The sequence below is a fragment of the Zalophus californianus genome, chromosome 2 (assembly GCF_009762305.2).
Source record: "Zalophus californianus isolate mZalCal1 chromosome 2, mZalCal1.pri.v2, whole genome shotgun sequence".
NCBI classification, from domain to species: domain Eukaryota; kingdom Metazoa; phylum Chordata; class Mammalia; order Carnivora; family Otariidae; genus Zalophus; species Zalophus californianus.
This window is the reverse complement of record NC_045596.1, coordinates 60915544-60933611: the sequence shown is the minus strand read 5'-3', so window position 1 is coordinate 60933611 and position 18068 is coordinate 60915544. Positions and strand designations below refer to the sequence as shown.

At 44.9% G+C, this 18068-nt stretch overlaps 1 protein-coding gene and 1 long non-coding RNA gene across 3 annotated transcripts in view; one reads left to right on the top strand and one right to left on the bottom strand.

Moving 5' to 3' along the window:
* The first annotated feature begins 629 nt into the window (after positions 1 to 629).
* SCARB2 (scavenger receptor class B member 2) overlaps positions 630 to 18068 on the top strand; it is a 77544-nt gene continuing 60105 nt past the window's right edge. The window contains exon 1 of one of the 2 annotated variants that reach the window (XM_027597539.2): positions 630 to 1063. In XM_027597539.2, coding sequence (XP_027453340.1) covers positions 947 to 1063 — 117 coding nt within the window. In that variant the 5' untranslated portion in view covers positions 630 to 946. The remainder of the gene's footprint in view (positions 1064 to 18068) is intronic. The other variant, XM_027597540.2, reaches the window with a different exon arrangement.
* LOC113924177 overlaps positions 17733 to 18068 on the bottom strand; it is a 66768-nt gene continuing 66432 nt past the window's right edge. The window contains exon 3 of the long non-coding RNA XR_003520567.1: positions 17733 to 17840. This is a non-coding gene — a long non-coding RNA (uncharacterized LOC113924177). The remainder of the gene's footprint in view (positions 17841 to 18068) is intronic.

Genomic DNA, 18068 nt, shown 5'->3' with positions numbered 1-18068 from the left:
GACCCCAAGGGACCTCCACATAGTCTGCACACCTGAGCCTAGAAGCAAAAGGAACTTCCTCCTTTCCTCTTTCGATCTTACTCTTTCATCCCCAATGTCTTAGCACATTTTCCCCTCCCCTTGAAATGCCTCCCTCCCTTGTACACACCCCTTACATGACAAACCCTTACCAATCCTCCAAGATCCAGTTCAATTGTGGGGTCTTAGGTCACGCGTACAGAATACGCCTGTGGGCACAGATCTCAGCATGCACCTCATAAAAGCACCTGTAACATTGTGCAGTAATTGCTGTAACAGTGTCCCTGCTAACCGGGGAGCTGGTCTAGAGCGGGGGTGGGGGCAAGGTGGTATCCACCCCGAATCCCCAGTGCCTGGCACTCGGGAGGCCCGCAGTTCACCCCTGCTGAGCGGGTGAGTGAATTGGCCGGGGAGCACAGGCGATTTTCCGGGGTGACCGGGGCCCGCGCCGAGGAGGCGGGGGCGCAGCTGGGCCGGGCCGCGGTCGAGGAGCCGCAGGGGCCGGGTGACCGCCCGTGACGCGCGCGGCTGGCGAGGGCCGAATCGCGGCGGTGGCCGCGGGGCACATGACTGCGGGCTCAGCCTCCGCCCCGCCCGCTTCCCCGCGCAGCTGCTTGCTGGCGGTCGCCTCCCGGGGCTGCGGCGAGCTGGGCCGGCGAGCGTCACCGCCCTGCGCGCTCCCTCCGTCCCTCCCGACTGCGCGGGGCGGGCGCCCGACTGCCCGAGCTAGGGAAAGCGAAAGCGAAGCGGGTCGTTCCCCTTCCCGGCGGCCAGCCAGGTGCACGGGAGCCGGGAGCCCAGCCGCGGAGCCGGGAGCTGCGGGCGCCGCAGGGTCGCGGGTGTTCAGGCCGCTGCAGCGGCGGCGGCCGCTCCCTTCTTCCTGCGTCGGCGCCGGCCCGCGGCGCCCGGCCCGGGAGCTGCGCGCAGAATGGGCAGGTGCTGCTTCTACACGGTCGGGACGCTGTCCCTGCTCCTGCTGGTGACCAGCGTCACGCTGTTGGTGGCCCGGGTGTTCCAGAAGGCCGTGGACCAGATGATCCAAAAGGTGAAGCGGGCGGGCTGTGTGTGTGTGTGTGTGTGTGTGTGCATGCGGGCGGGCTGGTGTGCGCGCTCCCGTGTTGGGCGGGGGACACTTCCAGACCACCCCCCCCCCATGCTGAACCTCGTACAGGGAATCAATGCACCCTGGCAGACCCTCCGGATACAGCCCTCCTTTCTTAGTTGTCTTGTCGTGGTAGATAGGTAAGGGTTAATGATGGAGAGGAGTAAGATCAAACTGTGGATCTAGACTTTTTCGAAAGGCTTTCACTTACATTCTATCATTTGTCTCCCCGTGTACGCCCTCCCTACGCCCCAGTCTGTCTTCGGCGCAAACATATTTATTTCCCTCCCACTTCATGAAAAAACAAAACTAAACGAAAAACACCACAGCCCAGGCAGGTTTGTTGGCTGCTTGCTGTGGCCTTTGAAGTGGTGTGGGGCAGGGGATGCAAAGAGGCTGTGCGGTCTATTGTGTTCTTGTCTTCCTGGACTGGGCAGGTCTGTTGGTAGGGAGGCCAGGCCTCTGGGCTGGGTGACATTTCAGTCCATCAAAGTCTGTGCTGGTTTCCCTCAGACTAAACATGTGGTATCTCATACCAACAGTCTGGGTTGCTTTGTCTCACCATGAATTCGTGCTCTTCTTAAATAACCATAAGCTTCAGGCAAGGATGCATTTAGATTCTTGAAAGAATCTGAACCTGTCTCTTACCCTAGATGAGCGGGTTGGAGAGCTGGTCATTTCAGAAGACTTCTGAGTCATTTGACTTTCCCAGTGCTCATTCCTTCTGCTTTTCACCCACATCCACCAATCTGTGTGGAAAGAGGAACAAGAGAGAGTTACTGGGATCACTTTTTCTTTAAAAAAAAAAAAAAATCACTGGAGCAGCCTTTCTTGTTAGCACCCATAGCCCCATGGTTTGCACTTGCTGTGGCCTGGACTAAAAAGCCAGTTTGATCACCGAACTCCCAGTTAGTCAGGTTGTCTCATTCCGGTGGCAAGAGATATATTCCTTTAATAGAGGTTGCCAAAAGCCATCAATTACTTGAAATCTGGCAGTTCAAGGCAAATTAAAAAAAAAAAGTCATGGTAAAGCATAATTTAATTTTAAAGTTCACGTTACTGTGGGAGGATGAAGCTCACTGTCTGAGCTTCTCAAAGACCACTGTTTTCCCTGAGCACCTGTGTTCAAGGAGAAAACCAAATATAATCTTCTCTATTTCTGGCCATCTGTAAATCCATGGCAAGATTGTTTAAGGATATAAACTCTTGCTTGGATGACCAGAATTAAGCAATCCAATTATAGTCAGTATGTGAATCTTCTTGTGTGGTTTTAAAAGGCTGTTTCCGGAGAGCCCCATGAGATGAGTGGTCTCCCTGGTGCCTCAGATATTACCAGCCCTCAGATGCTCTGTGGGTCTCCATTTCATGGGCAGGTAGGGAGGTGGCTGTAAGGCAGCTTGCCTGGGCCTTGAGTTTGCACTGATATTTGATGATTGACTTTTTTATGTGGTCTTCTCTGTGAGGAATGCACTCTGATCAGACTAATAAATCATAGTACAGGGGAAGTGGATTTTCAGAATTGCCCCACCCTATTACAGAACACTGAACAGCATGGCATATGAAATTAGATGACAGGGCTAGTTTCAGCAGACAGGAATATTGTAAGTGAGCCAGAGGTCACGCATTACCATCGTTACCATTCCCCTCTCCCGGGTCACCTGTAGTGTGGTAGCATGGGAGAGTGGAACAGAGTAAGTAAGGACTCTGCAGTCCACAGTCTTCCACGTGAATCCTGGCTCCACCATGTACTAGCTGGGTGACCTTGGACCAGGTGCTTAACCTTCCTTGATTCTGGGCTTCCCAGAATTCTATAAATGGGAATAATAACAACTCAGGAGAATAGAGAGGTTATAAGAATTATTAGGGAAAATGGGTAATTTTCATGGGATATAGTTAGTGCTTTGTAAAGAAGTTTTGTTTTTGTTAGAAGCCATGTGAGTACAGACAAAGTACATGAGATTTGAAGTCAGACACCCTGTGTTCAAATCCCGACCTTACCATTTGCAAGCTTTTTGATTCTGGGCAAGTTACTTAACTTCTCTGAGCCTCAGTTTTATTACTTGGGAAAGTGAGGATGTTAGCTATCTTAGGCACAGTGGTGCATTTACTGGGAAGCACACAAAACTTACGCTTCAGGTCCTCATTTGCACAAGCCCTTCCAACACACTGTACCTAATTCTGTAACCAAAATTTTCTTTTTCTTAGGAAGGGTCTCCTCACAATGTATAAGCTTCCCACGAACCCAGGACCTGTCTCTGTGTGTGCCGTTGGGAGACTGAGTGAGCTAACCTGTGTAAAGCACCCAGCACAGTATCAGGCAGGGGATAGCTGATCAGTCATGGCTGCCTCCATCATGTCCAGAGGTGTCATCACAAAACAATTCCTTTATAACTTGACCTTAGTATAGTTGTAATGAAATCCACTCTGATACTCCCAGTTCTTAGGGTTTTTTTCCATTTGAAGATTATCCATGCCCTGGCTTGTCTATATCAAAAAAAGAGAAGAGAGGAAAGGGATGCCATTCAAATGAGTAGGTTTGGCTAATTGTGAGAAGCATGGTAACATAATTTCTATTAGGATAATTTGCAGGGAAGATTTTAAGATTAAAGGGAGATTTACATTTTGCCCACTGAATGGAGTGGAAGGAGCCACGACAGTTTGTTTCCATTCTTGGCCTCACTGGTTACCACCTTGTGTTGGGCAAGCCCTACAATTTGTTCTGCTTCAATTTTCTCAATTGCAAAACAGGCATAGTAATGTCTCCCTCTTTGTTTTCTCACACCCACTTCTTGGGGGATATTCTGAGCAAGTGTTCGTTTTGGGGTTTTTTGTTTTTGTTTTTTTAAGATTTTATTTATTTATTTATTTGAAAGACAGAGGGGAGGGGCAGAGGAAGAGGGAGAAGCAGACACCATGCGGAGCACGGAGCCAGACACCAGGCTCGATCTCAGGACCCTGAGATCATGACCTGAGCCAAAATCAAGAGTTGGAGGCTCAACCAGCTGAGCCAGTCAGGCATCCCTGAAGCATTTTGACTGCCCTGAACACAGAGCTCTGCAAAAACCATTCAATCTCTGTTTCCTCCCCAGAGCCTGGAAGGGCAGAATTTTATGTTCTGTCTCACTTGGTAAGGCCACTAATTGTCCTGGCATCTAGCACAGTGCCTGGTCCAAGGTAGGTACACAGTAAATGCCTGTTGTCTCAGTTTTGGTCATTTGAGTTGGAAGAACAGCATTCTAGGAATCAGCAGACCTCAGTGAAAATTCTTTTTTTTCTGTCACTAGCAAATCTTTGGATTAAGTTGAGGAAGCCAAGTAGCAAATATTGAACCCCTCAAAGGCTCGGGTTTCTCACTTTGAAAATGGGAGTGATAAGAATACCTGCCTTAGGGTTGTTCCAAGAATGACATGAAAGGATTGACGTAGAACATCTAGTACACCACCTTGCAAAATGCCCAAATATTAACAGTTGTTATTGTTTGTGGCTATTATTTTGTCATCTGTGAGCTGAAGCTTATGTAGTAGATAAGTTTCCTTCTCCTTCCAAACTTCTGAGCCTCTGTGATACAGGCGTGTGAGCTTTGTTCAAGAGCAGCTTTGCAGCTCAGAATATTAAATTTGCCCCTGGACTCACCAACAGTGTGAACATCTCCTAGAAATGGGAATGCAGAGCCAGCCAGAGTCCGGGCTGGCTAAAAAGAAAAGGGCTGGCAAGGGAACCAGTAGAAGGAAAGAGACTGTTCACATGTTTTGCTTCCTAATCACAGGCCAAAGAAGGATGATAGCATTAGGTGTCAGGGACGAGGTGAACGGGACAAATATACTTACCCTTGGCCAGGACCTGAGACTCTGGGCATGCAAGAACAGCCAGCCTCTTTTGGGAGTCATAGAACTTTGGAGCTATTCTGCCGAGGCCTCAAGAAATAAGATAGAGTCATTGATAATTTAACCAAATAACATTAATGGTGAATATGTGGGGGTCTTCTTTTTTAAAGTAGAATTAGTTAAACATCTTCATGTATGTTTATGTAAAGATGATCAACTATATGTAATCTTTTATTTTATTATGTTATGTTAATCACCATATATTACATCATTAGTTTTTGATGTAGTGTTCCACGATTCATTGTTTGCGTATCACACCCAGTGCTCCATGCAGTACGTGCCCTCCTTAATACCCATCACCAGGCTAACCCATCCTCCCACCCCCTCCCCTCTAGAACCCTCAGTTTGTTTCTCAGAGTCCATAGTCTCTCATGGTTCGTCTCCCCCTCCGAGTCCCCCCCTTCATTTTTCCCTTCCTGCTGTCTTCTTTTTTTTTTTAAACATATAATGTATTATTTGTTTCAGAGGTACAGGTCTGTGATTCAACAGTCTTAACACAATTCACAGCGCTCAACTATATGTAATCTTAAAAGACTCCTTCTTGCCTATCTACCTCATCCCCCCAAATTGCCTCTTTTCAGGGTTATGAAGACTTAGAACCTTAGAATAAGAGAAAACCTGAAGCATCACTGAATCTGTTATTTTATAGTCAAGGAAACTGAGCCCACATCAGTTTTAAAATAGATGGCGGTGGGTACCAAATTGCCTTTATATTAATGTGCCGCTGGAAAGGCAGATAATTGAAGGCCAGATGGAGAGGTAGGGGTAGGGTTAGGCATGCAGGCTGGGTGTCCTAAATCACTTTTCCCAACCCAAGGATGACCATAGAGCCTGTTGCCTGCAACAGTCCTGGTTTATTTACACCTGTTGTCCTGGCACAATTACTAGCACCCTCTTTTCTTTTAAAAGATCCCTGGTTTGGACAATACGTTCTATCCTCACATCCTCACATACCACGCTGTCCTCCACTTCTTAGCAATAAAGAGGAGCAAGGAGCTAAAGCCCACTCAAGCTGGCTTCAGAATGATTGGATTTTTTTTTTTTTTTTTTTTTTTTTTGTAAAGCGGGAAAAGGAAGCACATGGGAGTCTGAGGGTGAGAACCACAGGCCAGTAAGGCCTCCTGAGAGGACAGTAGAAACTGGAAAGTCAGCAGGACCCAGGCATACTCTGTATCTCCCACTCCTTCCTCTGTTTTTCCCTACCGAAGTGTTTCCTCCGTTGACTCATTGTGCCCAGGCTGTTTACTCATCAGGGGCTTCCTCCGCCCCAACCCTATGTGATGCTTCAGCTGCTGAGCCTCCCATGAGCAGGCTTTATCTTGGTTTCTCCTTTCCAAATGTGTAACAGAGTAACGTGATTGGCTCAGCACAAGCAGAAATCACAGATCCTTAAACAGAGGCAGTATCCTTGCAAGATTCTTTTAACTCCTAAGCAAAATTATCCAACTCCTCCCTGGCTTTTAGAAACATGATCTGGTGATATCAAAATCATATTACGTTTCTTTCAATATCTCACTAATTCCTGGTGACCATGAGTGCATTCATTATTAATGGTTAAGGCAATGGAGTAAATCGGGAGGTCTCAGTGTAGTCCCTAGACTCTAGGAACTGCATCAAAATCACTTACAGAGTTTCAAAAATGCAGATGCTGCCAGCCTTGCTGAATCAGACTCCTTAGGACTGGCCCCCAAGTTAAAAAGCTAACCATGAAGCCCATGACTGGTTTGGATGGTGATTATGGCAGCCTGCATCTTTATTCCTTGAGATGGCAATTCCTTTTTTTTTTTTAACCTTCGTATTTTATTCTTTATTTTTGTTTATTTTTCTGATAAGAAATACATGCCATTATAAAAAGCCAGATACAACAAAAAATAATAAAACATAGATAACTACTGTTAACCTAGTGTTAACTATTCCACACTTCTATTTATGCATATATAGTAACAGATACACTTTACAAAAATGGGGTGCTTCTATTCCCACTCTTTATTTACTTTTAATTTCATCTGGTATAGTTGACATATGAAAGAGATGATAATTCCAGTTGAGGATGTTACTACTAGTGGTTACTATCATTTTTCAAGTTTACATTAAAGGAAGGATTTGGGTAGGAGGAGGGGAAGGGTGTTGCTTGTGAGAACCGTTCTTGCTTTCTTAATAAAGTGCAAGATTTCATTCTGTCAGGCCACGGCAAAGGGGCCATCTGTTCTGCCAGACTTTTGCTTGTTTCCTGGGGGAGAATCAGCAGGTGGCATTGTAAGATCATTAATGAAAACATCGGATGTTGGCCAAATGACTAGGCATTTATGGCCTGTGTCATCAGGATATATGCTATACATACATAGTGTACTAAATGCGGGGACCATTTTTCATCAAAGCTGGCAACCAGTCAAAAGCAACTCAGGAAAATAAGGCCACTTTTTGGTGTTTGCTGTCTATATCTAAAAGTACTTTTATGTATATGCTTTGGCAGTCTTTCATTTATTTAGCAAATATTTACCGAGTGTGGACCATTTGTGCGGCAATGTGCTAAGGAGCTATGGATCCACGAATAAAGTAGACATAATCCTACCCTTGCAGAATTTATGCTCTAATTCAAATTTGGGGGGCTTGGGCCCCTTTACACTCTTAAATTGAAGACCCCAAAGAACTTGTGTTTCTGTGAGTTATAGCTATCAGTATTTACAATATCAGAAATTAAAACTGATAAATTTTTAAAGCACAAGAGTACACAAGCACGTATTAGCTGTCAGAGCAATGACATTGTTACATGTCTGCCGGCCTCTAGAAAACTGCACTCTACACTCATGAGAGAATGAGCGTGAAAAGGGCAGATAATGTTTTGATATTATTAGGAAAATAGTTTTCACCTTGTGGACCCCCTGAGAGGGTCTTGGGGCCCCCCCGAGGTCCTCAGACCACACTTTGAGAGCTGCTGATCTAGTTTTCATTTAATTAATTACGCTGATTTTTAGAATAACTTGAAAAAATAACATAGTATCTCTGTTATATTTCTGTAAGAACAATTCGGAAACTATGTTATTAATATTTTCAAGCCACCGGGACTTTGTTTAGTGTGTTGTATACCTTCCTTTAGTTTCCACGCAAGTCCGTGGTTAAAAGCAGTAGTTTGGGTCCTCGGTGATGCAGGATCAGTGAATCATTGTCTTCCCTGTGTGCTAATCAAACTAGACTGGACCATCAGCATCTCTATAATTGAATCATTTGAAAAGTCCCCTCTGGCGTCAGCCCTGCCTATGACAATGTCAATCCCTAGGACATAATTTAGTACTTAAAGCTGGCTTGAAAGCTGTCTTTGAAGGTGGGGGCCCTGCCATATTTAGCTTTGTATCATCTTCCCATTCCAGCAAGTGCAATGTCATACATAGTAGATGTTCAGTAAGTATTACTTGGATGAATGCAAGGATGCGTAGATGAAAATTTACATACTCGGGGATGATCTTGTTTGCATATTATTGTTCATGTTGTTGTTTATCTTCACATTTTTATTATGCTCTGTAGGCCAGTGGTCATTGCCTTACTATATACCTTTTAAAATCTAGAAACTTGGGCGCCTGGGTGGCTCAGTTGGTTAAGCGACTGCCTTAGGCTCAGGTCATGCTCCTGGAGTCCGGGATCGAGTCCCGCGTCAGGCTCCCTGCTCAGCAGTGAGTCTGCTTCTCCCTCGGACCCTCCCCCCTCTCATGCTCTCTCTCTCTCTCTCTATCTCGTTCTCTCTCTCAAATAAATAAATAAAATCTTTAAAAAAATAAAATAAAAAAAGGAAATCTAGAAACTTCACCCAACAATGCAGCTTTCCAGCTTCACTTGAAGCATGTGGATGCCCTGCGTGCTAGCCTCACCACAATCCTGTGTGGCAGCCGTCTGAGCAGAATGAGGCTGCCCTTCAGAGGGGCGCCCCCTCCCTGTGCCCACGGACCTCACATTCCTGCCGGCTCCCTAGCTTGGAGGTTCAGGGAAGGTGCCCTCTGTGTCCTTGTGCCTGCTCTGTTGTCTTTCTTAGAGTAGAGAAATATCGGTTTGTACCCAAACCTCTTTACCAAAAGAAAGGAAATGGAAGAGGCTGAGAGAAAAAAATGAAAGAAGGCATAGTTCTATGGAGAAGTGAATATTATCGCTAGGGTTTGACATCAAACAAATGGGCAAACTCGCATCCACTTCGCTCACCACACCCACCTGGCCCCATCAGCATCTGAGTTTCACACTCTTTCTAGAGAAATAGAGGCAGAATGCCATTGTTAGAAGAGCATAATCACTCATGCAAGTCCCACTTTAAGGGGAGTTGCTTTTAATGCTATACTTCTGATAATCAGTGGTAATGGAAGGAAGAGGAGCCCAAGATCGAAATAAGTGATGAAAGCTTCACTTATATTAACTCAGAGATATAATCACAAGCCAGCAGGTTGTAAAATAATAAGAGTAGCTCCACAAGTTCCACATGGAACCCGGGTATTGTTTTCATGGGCGCCCTTCTTCTTGATTCACATCTTAAAAATCATCTTTTCTCCTCCACTCCTTCAACCACTCCCTCTGCACACACATCTGGCCACCTGGTCCTTTTGATTCGGTTTCCATCTGGTGGCTGCTTTCTCTCTCCCTTTGGGCTGGCAGTTCTCAGCCTTGGTTTCACATTTATTATTATGTGGAAACATTTAGAGAGTGGTCTAGTGGGTGTTCTGTAGCAGGAGCTTTTCAGGTTAGCTGGTCCACCCCGTTGTCCCGTCTGTCATTTATAGACAGAGTAGCAGCCTTCCACGTGAACGAATGTTGGAACATCAACTGTCAGATCTCATTAGCTGAAATTATTACAATTGCAATTAAAGCAAAATGAGCTCATCAACAGTGACATAAAAAAAAAAAATGCCAGTGCATTTGTTCCTGAGTGAAAATAAGGTCAGAGAATTAGGGTAGAATGTTAATGGCAGCTTATCTCTTTTACCAATAAAATAAGGTAAGCAGTGCAAAGGGCTTACATTACTATGAGAGTCTGGATTGGGTTTGCTTCATTTCAGGGAGAAATTTTATTTATTTGTTTGTTTATTTATTTTTAAGATTATTTATTTGAGAGAGAGAGCGCGCGCACACACCCACACACACACACGTGGTGGGGGAGGGGCAGAGGGAAAGGGAGAAGCAGGCTCTCCGCTGAGCAGGGAGCCTGATGCGGGACTTGATCCCAGGACCCTGGGATCATGACCTGAGCCGAAGGCAGATGCTTAACCCACTGAGCCACCCAGGCGCCCCTCAGGGAGAAATTTTAAGAAAACAAAGCAAACCACCTGGTATTTTGGTATTTGGTGAGTTTTATCAACCTGGAGTCTAGTGAGAATCATTCACGTGCGATTAGGGCAGGTTGTCAGCGCTGGTCTGCATTATCTCTGGGTGAATGTAGACCGTGTAGGTGGCTCTGTGGATGCTCAAGTTGTGTTTAATTATTAAGTAGCACTCTGTGGAACTAAAAGAACAACCAGCAGCGCTCTTGAGTCCCAAAAGTTGCCTTAATAGTTTTACCTATTCCCGTCCAAGCTTAATGCAGGTCCCCTGGTGCTTATTCTTAACATTTGCAAGTGGCTTATACTGGGACAGCTGGTTCAGCAACCCTCCTAGTGCTGCCTTCCCGAAAGATCTCTATCTGGCTGACTTGGATGTGTTGTATCTTGTGGCTGTATCACGTCATGTCAGCCCCCACACGAAGCAGCTAATTCAGCTTCTACCTGGGAAGCGGCGTGGGTGGTTGAGTGTCACTGGTGCAAAAAAGTGCCTATGAGGGAGTGACGGACAGTGGCAGGTGACGGGCTGCGTCCCCTGAGTGGGGCAGGGGAAGGACCTCGGACTTGATCCTGTGAGCACTGGAAGGACCTCGGACTTGATCCTGTCTGCTCCCATAGGCCACTTTTGATAGAACTCTCTGGAGGCTGAGGTGGAGAATGGATTTGAAAGGAGCCTAGAGAAGAGACCATCGATGGTATTTTTGCCGCCCAGGCCACCTCCGGAATCAGGAGTAGAGATGTGTATAGGAGGATAGGATCTAGGATGGATGAGGGGAGAAAAATCAAGTCCGTTTTTGGTCACATTGACTTTCCGCAGCCCATGGGATGTCCAGATGGGGATTTTAGGATGGATCCATACAACTGAGATGACCCAAATGATTACCCCCTTTGGGCTGAATTCCTGAGCCTCACACATCATTGTTCACTGGCTGCTTCGTGCGTGCCAATTTTGTGTCCTTAGCTAAATTTCTTTGCGAGAACACGGCCTATGGCTGTTGGGCACATAGAAATCTCTCAATCTACACATATTGGCTAATAAACCGAAAATAAGTTTTTTCATTTAAATGATTAATTTGGTTGTTGACACTGCAGATTCACCACCGACTCAATAATCTTTCCAATATTTCTTTTGGTAGTAGTACTACAATATTACGCCTGGAAAAATCCATCATGTTCTACTTGGCTAAAATTTATAAGCAATATCCAAAGTCACCTGGTAAAACTGATTTAGGACCTTGCGTTGAGGTTTCATTTAGTGTAACTGGAAAACTCGGTTGGATCACAGGGTTTGTGTGGTAACTGTCACTACCGCGGCAGAATCCTCCGTGAGGACAATCAGTTGTTCCCAAGCCACACCTTCATGTCTAAATTGTGCAAATGGGCTCCTTGTGACCAAGGGAACTGGTTTGTTGCCTTGGGCAGAATTCATGACTTCTTGCGCCAGACATTCTCCGGACTTGAGGTTAAGGTTATTACTTGTTCCTTTCTGAATCCATCCTTTGCAGGGCAAGCCCCTGGGAGTGTACAGTTGAATGCCCTGAGGATCTGGGGGTAGAAATTAGAGGTTTCAGGTCAAAATGAAGCCCTCTTCTGGACCATCCTCTGGCAGGAGCTTGAGGGGCTTTTTTGGACTCATTAGCATGACGAGGCAGAGAAGCTACCTGGACACAGTGGAGCTCAGTTTTCCCCTCGTCAGCCCCTCATGTGTCTGTTCCAGCCTGGGAGTTTACCACGACTTCACACAGCTGCCTAGTTTCCTTTCCTCCAGAGGTAAGGCCTAACTCCCCAGGAAGCTCTGGGAGTCTACATCAGGGTTTCTCCATAGTTTTACAGTCTCCCCGGGGTGGGGTTGCCAGATAAAATATAGAATACCTAGTCACATTTGATTTCAGATAAGCAGTGAATAATATTTTGGTGAGTACATCTCTTGCAATATTTTGATTCACTTCAGTTTATCGGTTGTTAACATCCTGCCGTATTTATTTCATCTCTCTGATATACTTTTTCTTAAATTATTTGAATATAAGTTGCAGACATCACAGTGTGTTGGTCCTGAATCCTGCAGCATGCATCACCTAAGAATTAAGGTACTTTGTGACATAATCCGTGCAATACTTGGGATGCACTCAAGCGAGTGGCCTCAGTTTTTATTTGCTAATTCTGGCAGCTCTCCCCTGGGGGATGTGGTCTCCCAGCAGCTGCTAGAGGGGCCAAGCATGGGGTTTGCAAACCCACAGACCCGGACTTGGTCAGATTTGACTTGACTTACTGGCTCTGTGAACTTGGGAAGGCCAGCACCACCATTTCCTTATCTGAGAAATAGGAATTCTTACCTTGCAGGGTCCGTGTCAGGCTTGGAGATGGTGGCATAAAGCCCTAGCAGAGCCCCTGCCTGACTCCTGACTGTCTTCCTGATTCAGGAAATAGTAGCTGGCCCTGGTAGTTACGGTACCTGAAGTGAATGTCTCAGGAAGGAGATAAAAATGAGGAGGCTACTGTATTTATGAACTTCCCTCTGTTCTTTCATTCCCCTTCTCCTTCTCTACTTGGTGTGTGTACACACACGACAAGCGGTCCACTCTGGGACTTGAAAAACATCTAGCACCGTGGTGTGGAGGAAAAGAGACACAGTAAAGGTGCAGGAAAAGCCAACACTCTCGAGGGCAAGACTTGGATGGAAGAAAAAGTGGTGTGAGACTTGTGTGGGTGTTGACTCCACTAAGAGTGGCCGGGGAGAGGCGGGTGATGGCGATGGGGGTGGAGGCAGGAGGCAGATGGTGAGGAGGACCCCAGGTTGTGACAGAATCTGCTATCAGTGTGACTCTGGCAGGCTGTCAAGGATCCCTTCCATTGTTAGGCTTTGCATTTGCTCTGTTTAGTTAAGGACTCTGGTGTACTAGATGTTTATTTCTATCCTGAGAAACTGTCTTAGTCGACTTGACATTTGGAGAAACAAGTTCAAGTCAGACTGTTGTAAAAACAGCCAGTTTTACCCTCTCTTCTGGGAAGGATTTAGCCCTCCTTTCTGGAAACGCTTCTACTTGTCTTTGGATTTTTGGTTGCCTAAGAAGCTGGATGCAAACCAAAGGAGATAAACTCGGGCCGTTAACCCATCTGTCCATTCATACTTGCTGGTTCTTTCGAGGTTTATAATTCTGAGGTGATTTTCTTTACTTTAATAAATACGTGAGACTGCAAGTCCTTTCCTACTCTGAAATTTGTCACACACTGTGACGCGTGTCAGGAAGAGTTAGCAAGGAATACAGCCTGCTCAATCAGCCATCCCGGCAATAATAGGGAAAGAAATACTGTGAAGCCGAGGGTGGGGGATGGCAGCTCCTGGAGCTTTTGTGGGAGAGCTGACCACGGCTGATGCGGCATCAGCCTCGCCTTTGTTTTGCAAGGACAGAGGAAAAGCCTTGATGAAGTTGGTTCTCTGTGGATCCATTACTCCTTTCCCTCAGGCCCTATTAATGACATTTTGTAGAATCTGAGTTTCTGTCGTAGATTTTCACTTAAAAAAAAAAATAAGGGAATGATTATTTTTTCAGCTTCCAGAAGGAATTTATTTCTGTTGTAAAAAAAAATCTGAACAATGCAGAAAAATATGAGAGAGAATGGAAGACCCCTCCTAATCCTGTCCCACAGAGATGTGTGTGATTAGATGGTTGGCATAGAGGCTTAGAGATGTGACAGCAACGAAAACATCAAAATTTTTAAATTATCTGGATTTTACCCCCCTGATATTTTCATGTTTGCATTTTATCTGCTAGTCTTCTGTATGTATATACAAATTTTACATTGTCTTTTTCCATTTAACATAGATCATGAGCATGTTGCTTATTTCCCTGTAGTCTTTATCATTTTAATGGTTGCTTTCTACTCCAGCCTGTGAATTATCATAATTCACTAAATCATTCTTTTCTGCTTGACATTTTGGTTCTTTCTGATTTTTTGCTAATTCCTTGTTGTCTCAGTCTAAACTGAATTATAGATAGAGCTACAAGAGAGGATTATGACTAAAGACTTTCTGTGTGGTTTCTTTTCTCTTTTATCGTTTAACATTTGCTGGACTGTCGATATTTCAACAGACATGATTCCCTTTTTAATTTAAACCGAGACCTTTGATTCCCCACCCTGAAGGTGGCAATAATCAAGATCACAGTTACCATTCATTGAGTGTTTTGAGTGTGGCCTGAGATAAGCATTCTGCGGAAACCTCATACCATCCTTACAATAATCCTAGCCAAGCCACCCTTCCCACTTGTGCCCGTGTAACCTTCTAAAACACCTCTCGCCTGCCTGTGTTGACTGAAAATAGGCAGCGTGGCACAAAAGTTAGGAGCCTCAAATAAGAACAAATCCAGCCTAGGTAAGGAGAGACTATTTGAAAGGACTAGTGCAATAGGGAGCAGGGGATATGCATTAGGGAGGACTCTTGACAGTGATTTGCTGGAGCCTCTTTTATAGGCAGGGAAGGAGAGTAAACAAGGCTGGGAAGGAGAGAAACTTAACCAGTTGGGCTAACAAGCATTTTTTTTCCACCTTGATGAGGTATGATTGACAAATACAAATTATACATATTTGGTGTTGAGTTGTGTAAGTGCTTTGTATATTTTGGATATTAACTCCCTATCACATACATCATTTGCAAATATCTTCTCCTCTTTCGTAGGTTGCCTTTTTTGTTTTACTGATGGTTTCCTTCTCTGTGCAGAAGCTTTTTACTTTGGGGTAGTCTCAATAGTTTATTTTTGCTTTCGTTACCCTTGCGTGAGGAGACATATTGAGAAAAATGTTTGCTTTGGCTGATGTCAGAGAAATTACTGCCTGTTCTCTCTTTTAGGATTTTTATGACTTTAGGTCTCACATTTAAGGTCTTTCATCCATTTTGAGTTCACTTTTATGTATGGTGCTGGAAAACAAAATAAGCGAAGGGGAGTGGGAGGTACAGGCTTCCAGTTCTGGAATGAGTAAGTCCCGGGGATGAAAGGCCCAACATAGGGACTATAGTCAGTGGTATTGTAATAATACTGGAGGGTGGCAGACGGCGGCGGCTCCACTATGGTGAGCACAGCATGTATAAATTTCCTGAATCACTGTGTTGTGCACCTGAAACTAATGTAACACTGTGTGTCAACTACACCCAAATGAAGAAAATGTTTTTAAACTGTATACATTTAAGGTGTACAACCTGATGTTTTGAATAACATATACATTGTGAAATGATTATTATAATCATACTAATTAACATATCCACCACTTCACATAGTTGCCTTTGTGTGTGTGTGTGTGTGTGTGTGTATGTGTGTGTGTGGTGAGAACACTTGAGATCTATTCTCTCAGCAAATTTCAAGTATACAATAAAGTATTATTAACTATAGTCACCATGCTGTGCATTCATAGGCATTTTGTTCCCGTCAATCAGTGGGAATGTGTGGTTCAACTGATTGGTTAGTAGGCAAAAAATGGGAATGTGGAGGGTCTGTGTCTGGCCTGGTCAGGTAAACGGGGGGTACACAATGGGGGGGAGCTTTATCTAAGTTATATGGGGAAGGTGTTTCTTTGCAGTAAGCCATTTCCTGGAACACAGAATGGGGGTTCCTGAACCATTTACTGTTTTCCAGGAATGTGAGGCTCTGGTAAATTCAACAATGCCAGGAGCTCAGGTTTGGAGTGAGCCCTGGGGTGGAAGGCCGACTCCACCTTGCAAACCTTAGGCATTCTCCTAACCTTTGAGCTTTGGTCTCTTGAAGTGTAAAACAGGGAAAATGATTTTCACTTTGTAGGCCATTCAGGGAATGAACTGAGAAAAAGGGCAATATAGTGCCTGGCTCTTGATAATGCTCTGCAGCTCAAAAACCTTCCATGGCTCCCCATTGCCTATCAGATTAAATCTAGGCTCCTATGACCCTAACCTATCTCACTAAATGAATCTCCCTGCTCCTTATAAAATCCACACATAGTCACACCTGCTACTGCCCCATCTCTGTATGTTTTATTGTCTCATTCTCCACATCCACCATCTTTCTGATCAAGTGGAGGTTTCCAAGAGAGACGGACATGGAAAGCACAGAGGAAGGGCCCACTCTGCCAAGACAGAGAAGATAGTTGAATCAACCCTGGCTGTCCATAAGATGTCCACCCTCATGACCTCCCTCTGCTTGCTAAACTTTTATTCATTCTCCTGGCTCACTTTAAGGACTGCCTTTCTCCATCTCAGTTCTTAGAACCCATTCTCTGAACACTATTGAGACCATTTTCTGGCCTATATTGACCATATATCACATACTACCTTATATTGTGGATTAACCTGCATGTGTGTGTCAGTATTTCCCTAAATAGAGGGCAGTCTTCTGGAATGGGTATCTCTGACAATGCCTAGCACATACACAGTGTTTTGATGATTTGCATTCGTGGTTCTATGCTTTGCAAGAAAACCAAGGGTATAGCACTGCTTCACATAGTTGTTAGGAAGAAGGGTCATGGAGGAACACAGATTTTTTTTTCCACCCACAAAAGGAACTGGCTGCACTTAGCTCTTTAGGGTGCTGGCTTACTGATAAGATGCACAAACTGATAGGTGCTAGATTTCCCATGTTTATGTGATCCTAATGAAGCTATTGCTTTCTCGTATCTGAAAGGGACTAAAATGGCCAGTGAGCAACCACCTCCTCTGGGTTCACTTTAAAGTTTCCCTGGATTTGTGGCTTGGGAGCTGCTCTCACAAGATCTGGCACTGTGACTTTGCATGTGACCGCCCACGCCTTTCTTCGGCGCCTCTCCAAAGGCCTCCTATCAAGTACTCCATATGGTGCCACAGTGGTGGCACCTCCTATCAAGTACTCCATATGGTGGCGCAGTCCTTGCAGTGTCCGACTCTTGATTTCAGCTCAGGTCATGATCTCAGGGTGATGGGATCAGGCGCTGTGTTGGGCTCTGCGCTGATGCTCTCTCTCTCTCAAAAAAGAAAAAAAAGAAAAAGAAAAGAAAAAAGTTCTTCTTGCCCAGCATCTTACAAGCGAAGTTGGTAGAAGCTAGTGTCTAAGTGTTCTCTCTCTCTCTCTCTCTCTCTTTTTTTTAAGATTTTATGTATTTATTTGTCAGAGAGAGAGAGGGCACAAGTAGGGGGAGTGGCAAAGGGAGATGGAGAAGCAGACTCCCCACTGAGCAGGGAGCCCGATGCAGGACTCGATCCCAGGACCCTGAGATCATGACCTGAGCTGAAGGCAGATGCTTAACGACTGAGCCACCCAGGCGCCCCATGCCCAAGTATTCTAGTACTATATTTTGTTGATTGAACAGATATTTCTCCAAGAACTGCATCGTTCTAGAAACTGTGGGGAAGATCAAAGGGAAAAAAAACAGACCCTTTCTTTGTAGGTCAGCACCTTCTGTTTGAAAAAGCCAACAGTTAACCTCATATATTACCATATTGAGTAGATGCACTGTCCTCATTTTTGGTTGCTGGTATGGCCTGCTTCATGTTGATTCCTGTTAACTCTGATCTTTAGAAGATGTTTTCTGTCCTGACGACGTTTTTCCCTAAGAAATTCCAATGTAATGTGTTATGGGGTTCAAAAGAAGGGATGGTGCATCCAATGAAAGGGGGATACTCAAGGAATTCATAGAGGAGAGGACGTCATTGCCTTGCCCTATTCTGGAAGTTTATGGACAAGAAAAAGAGGTCCTTATTTTAATGAAGTCAGACAACTTAAAAAATATCTTTGGACCTTCAAAATCCTCTAGAAGACAAATTATTATTTATACGTT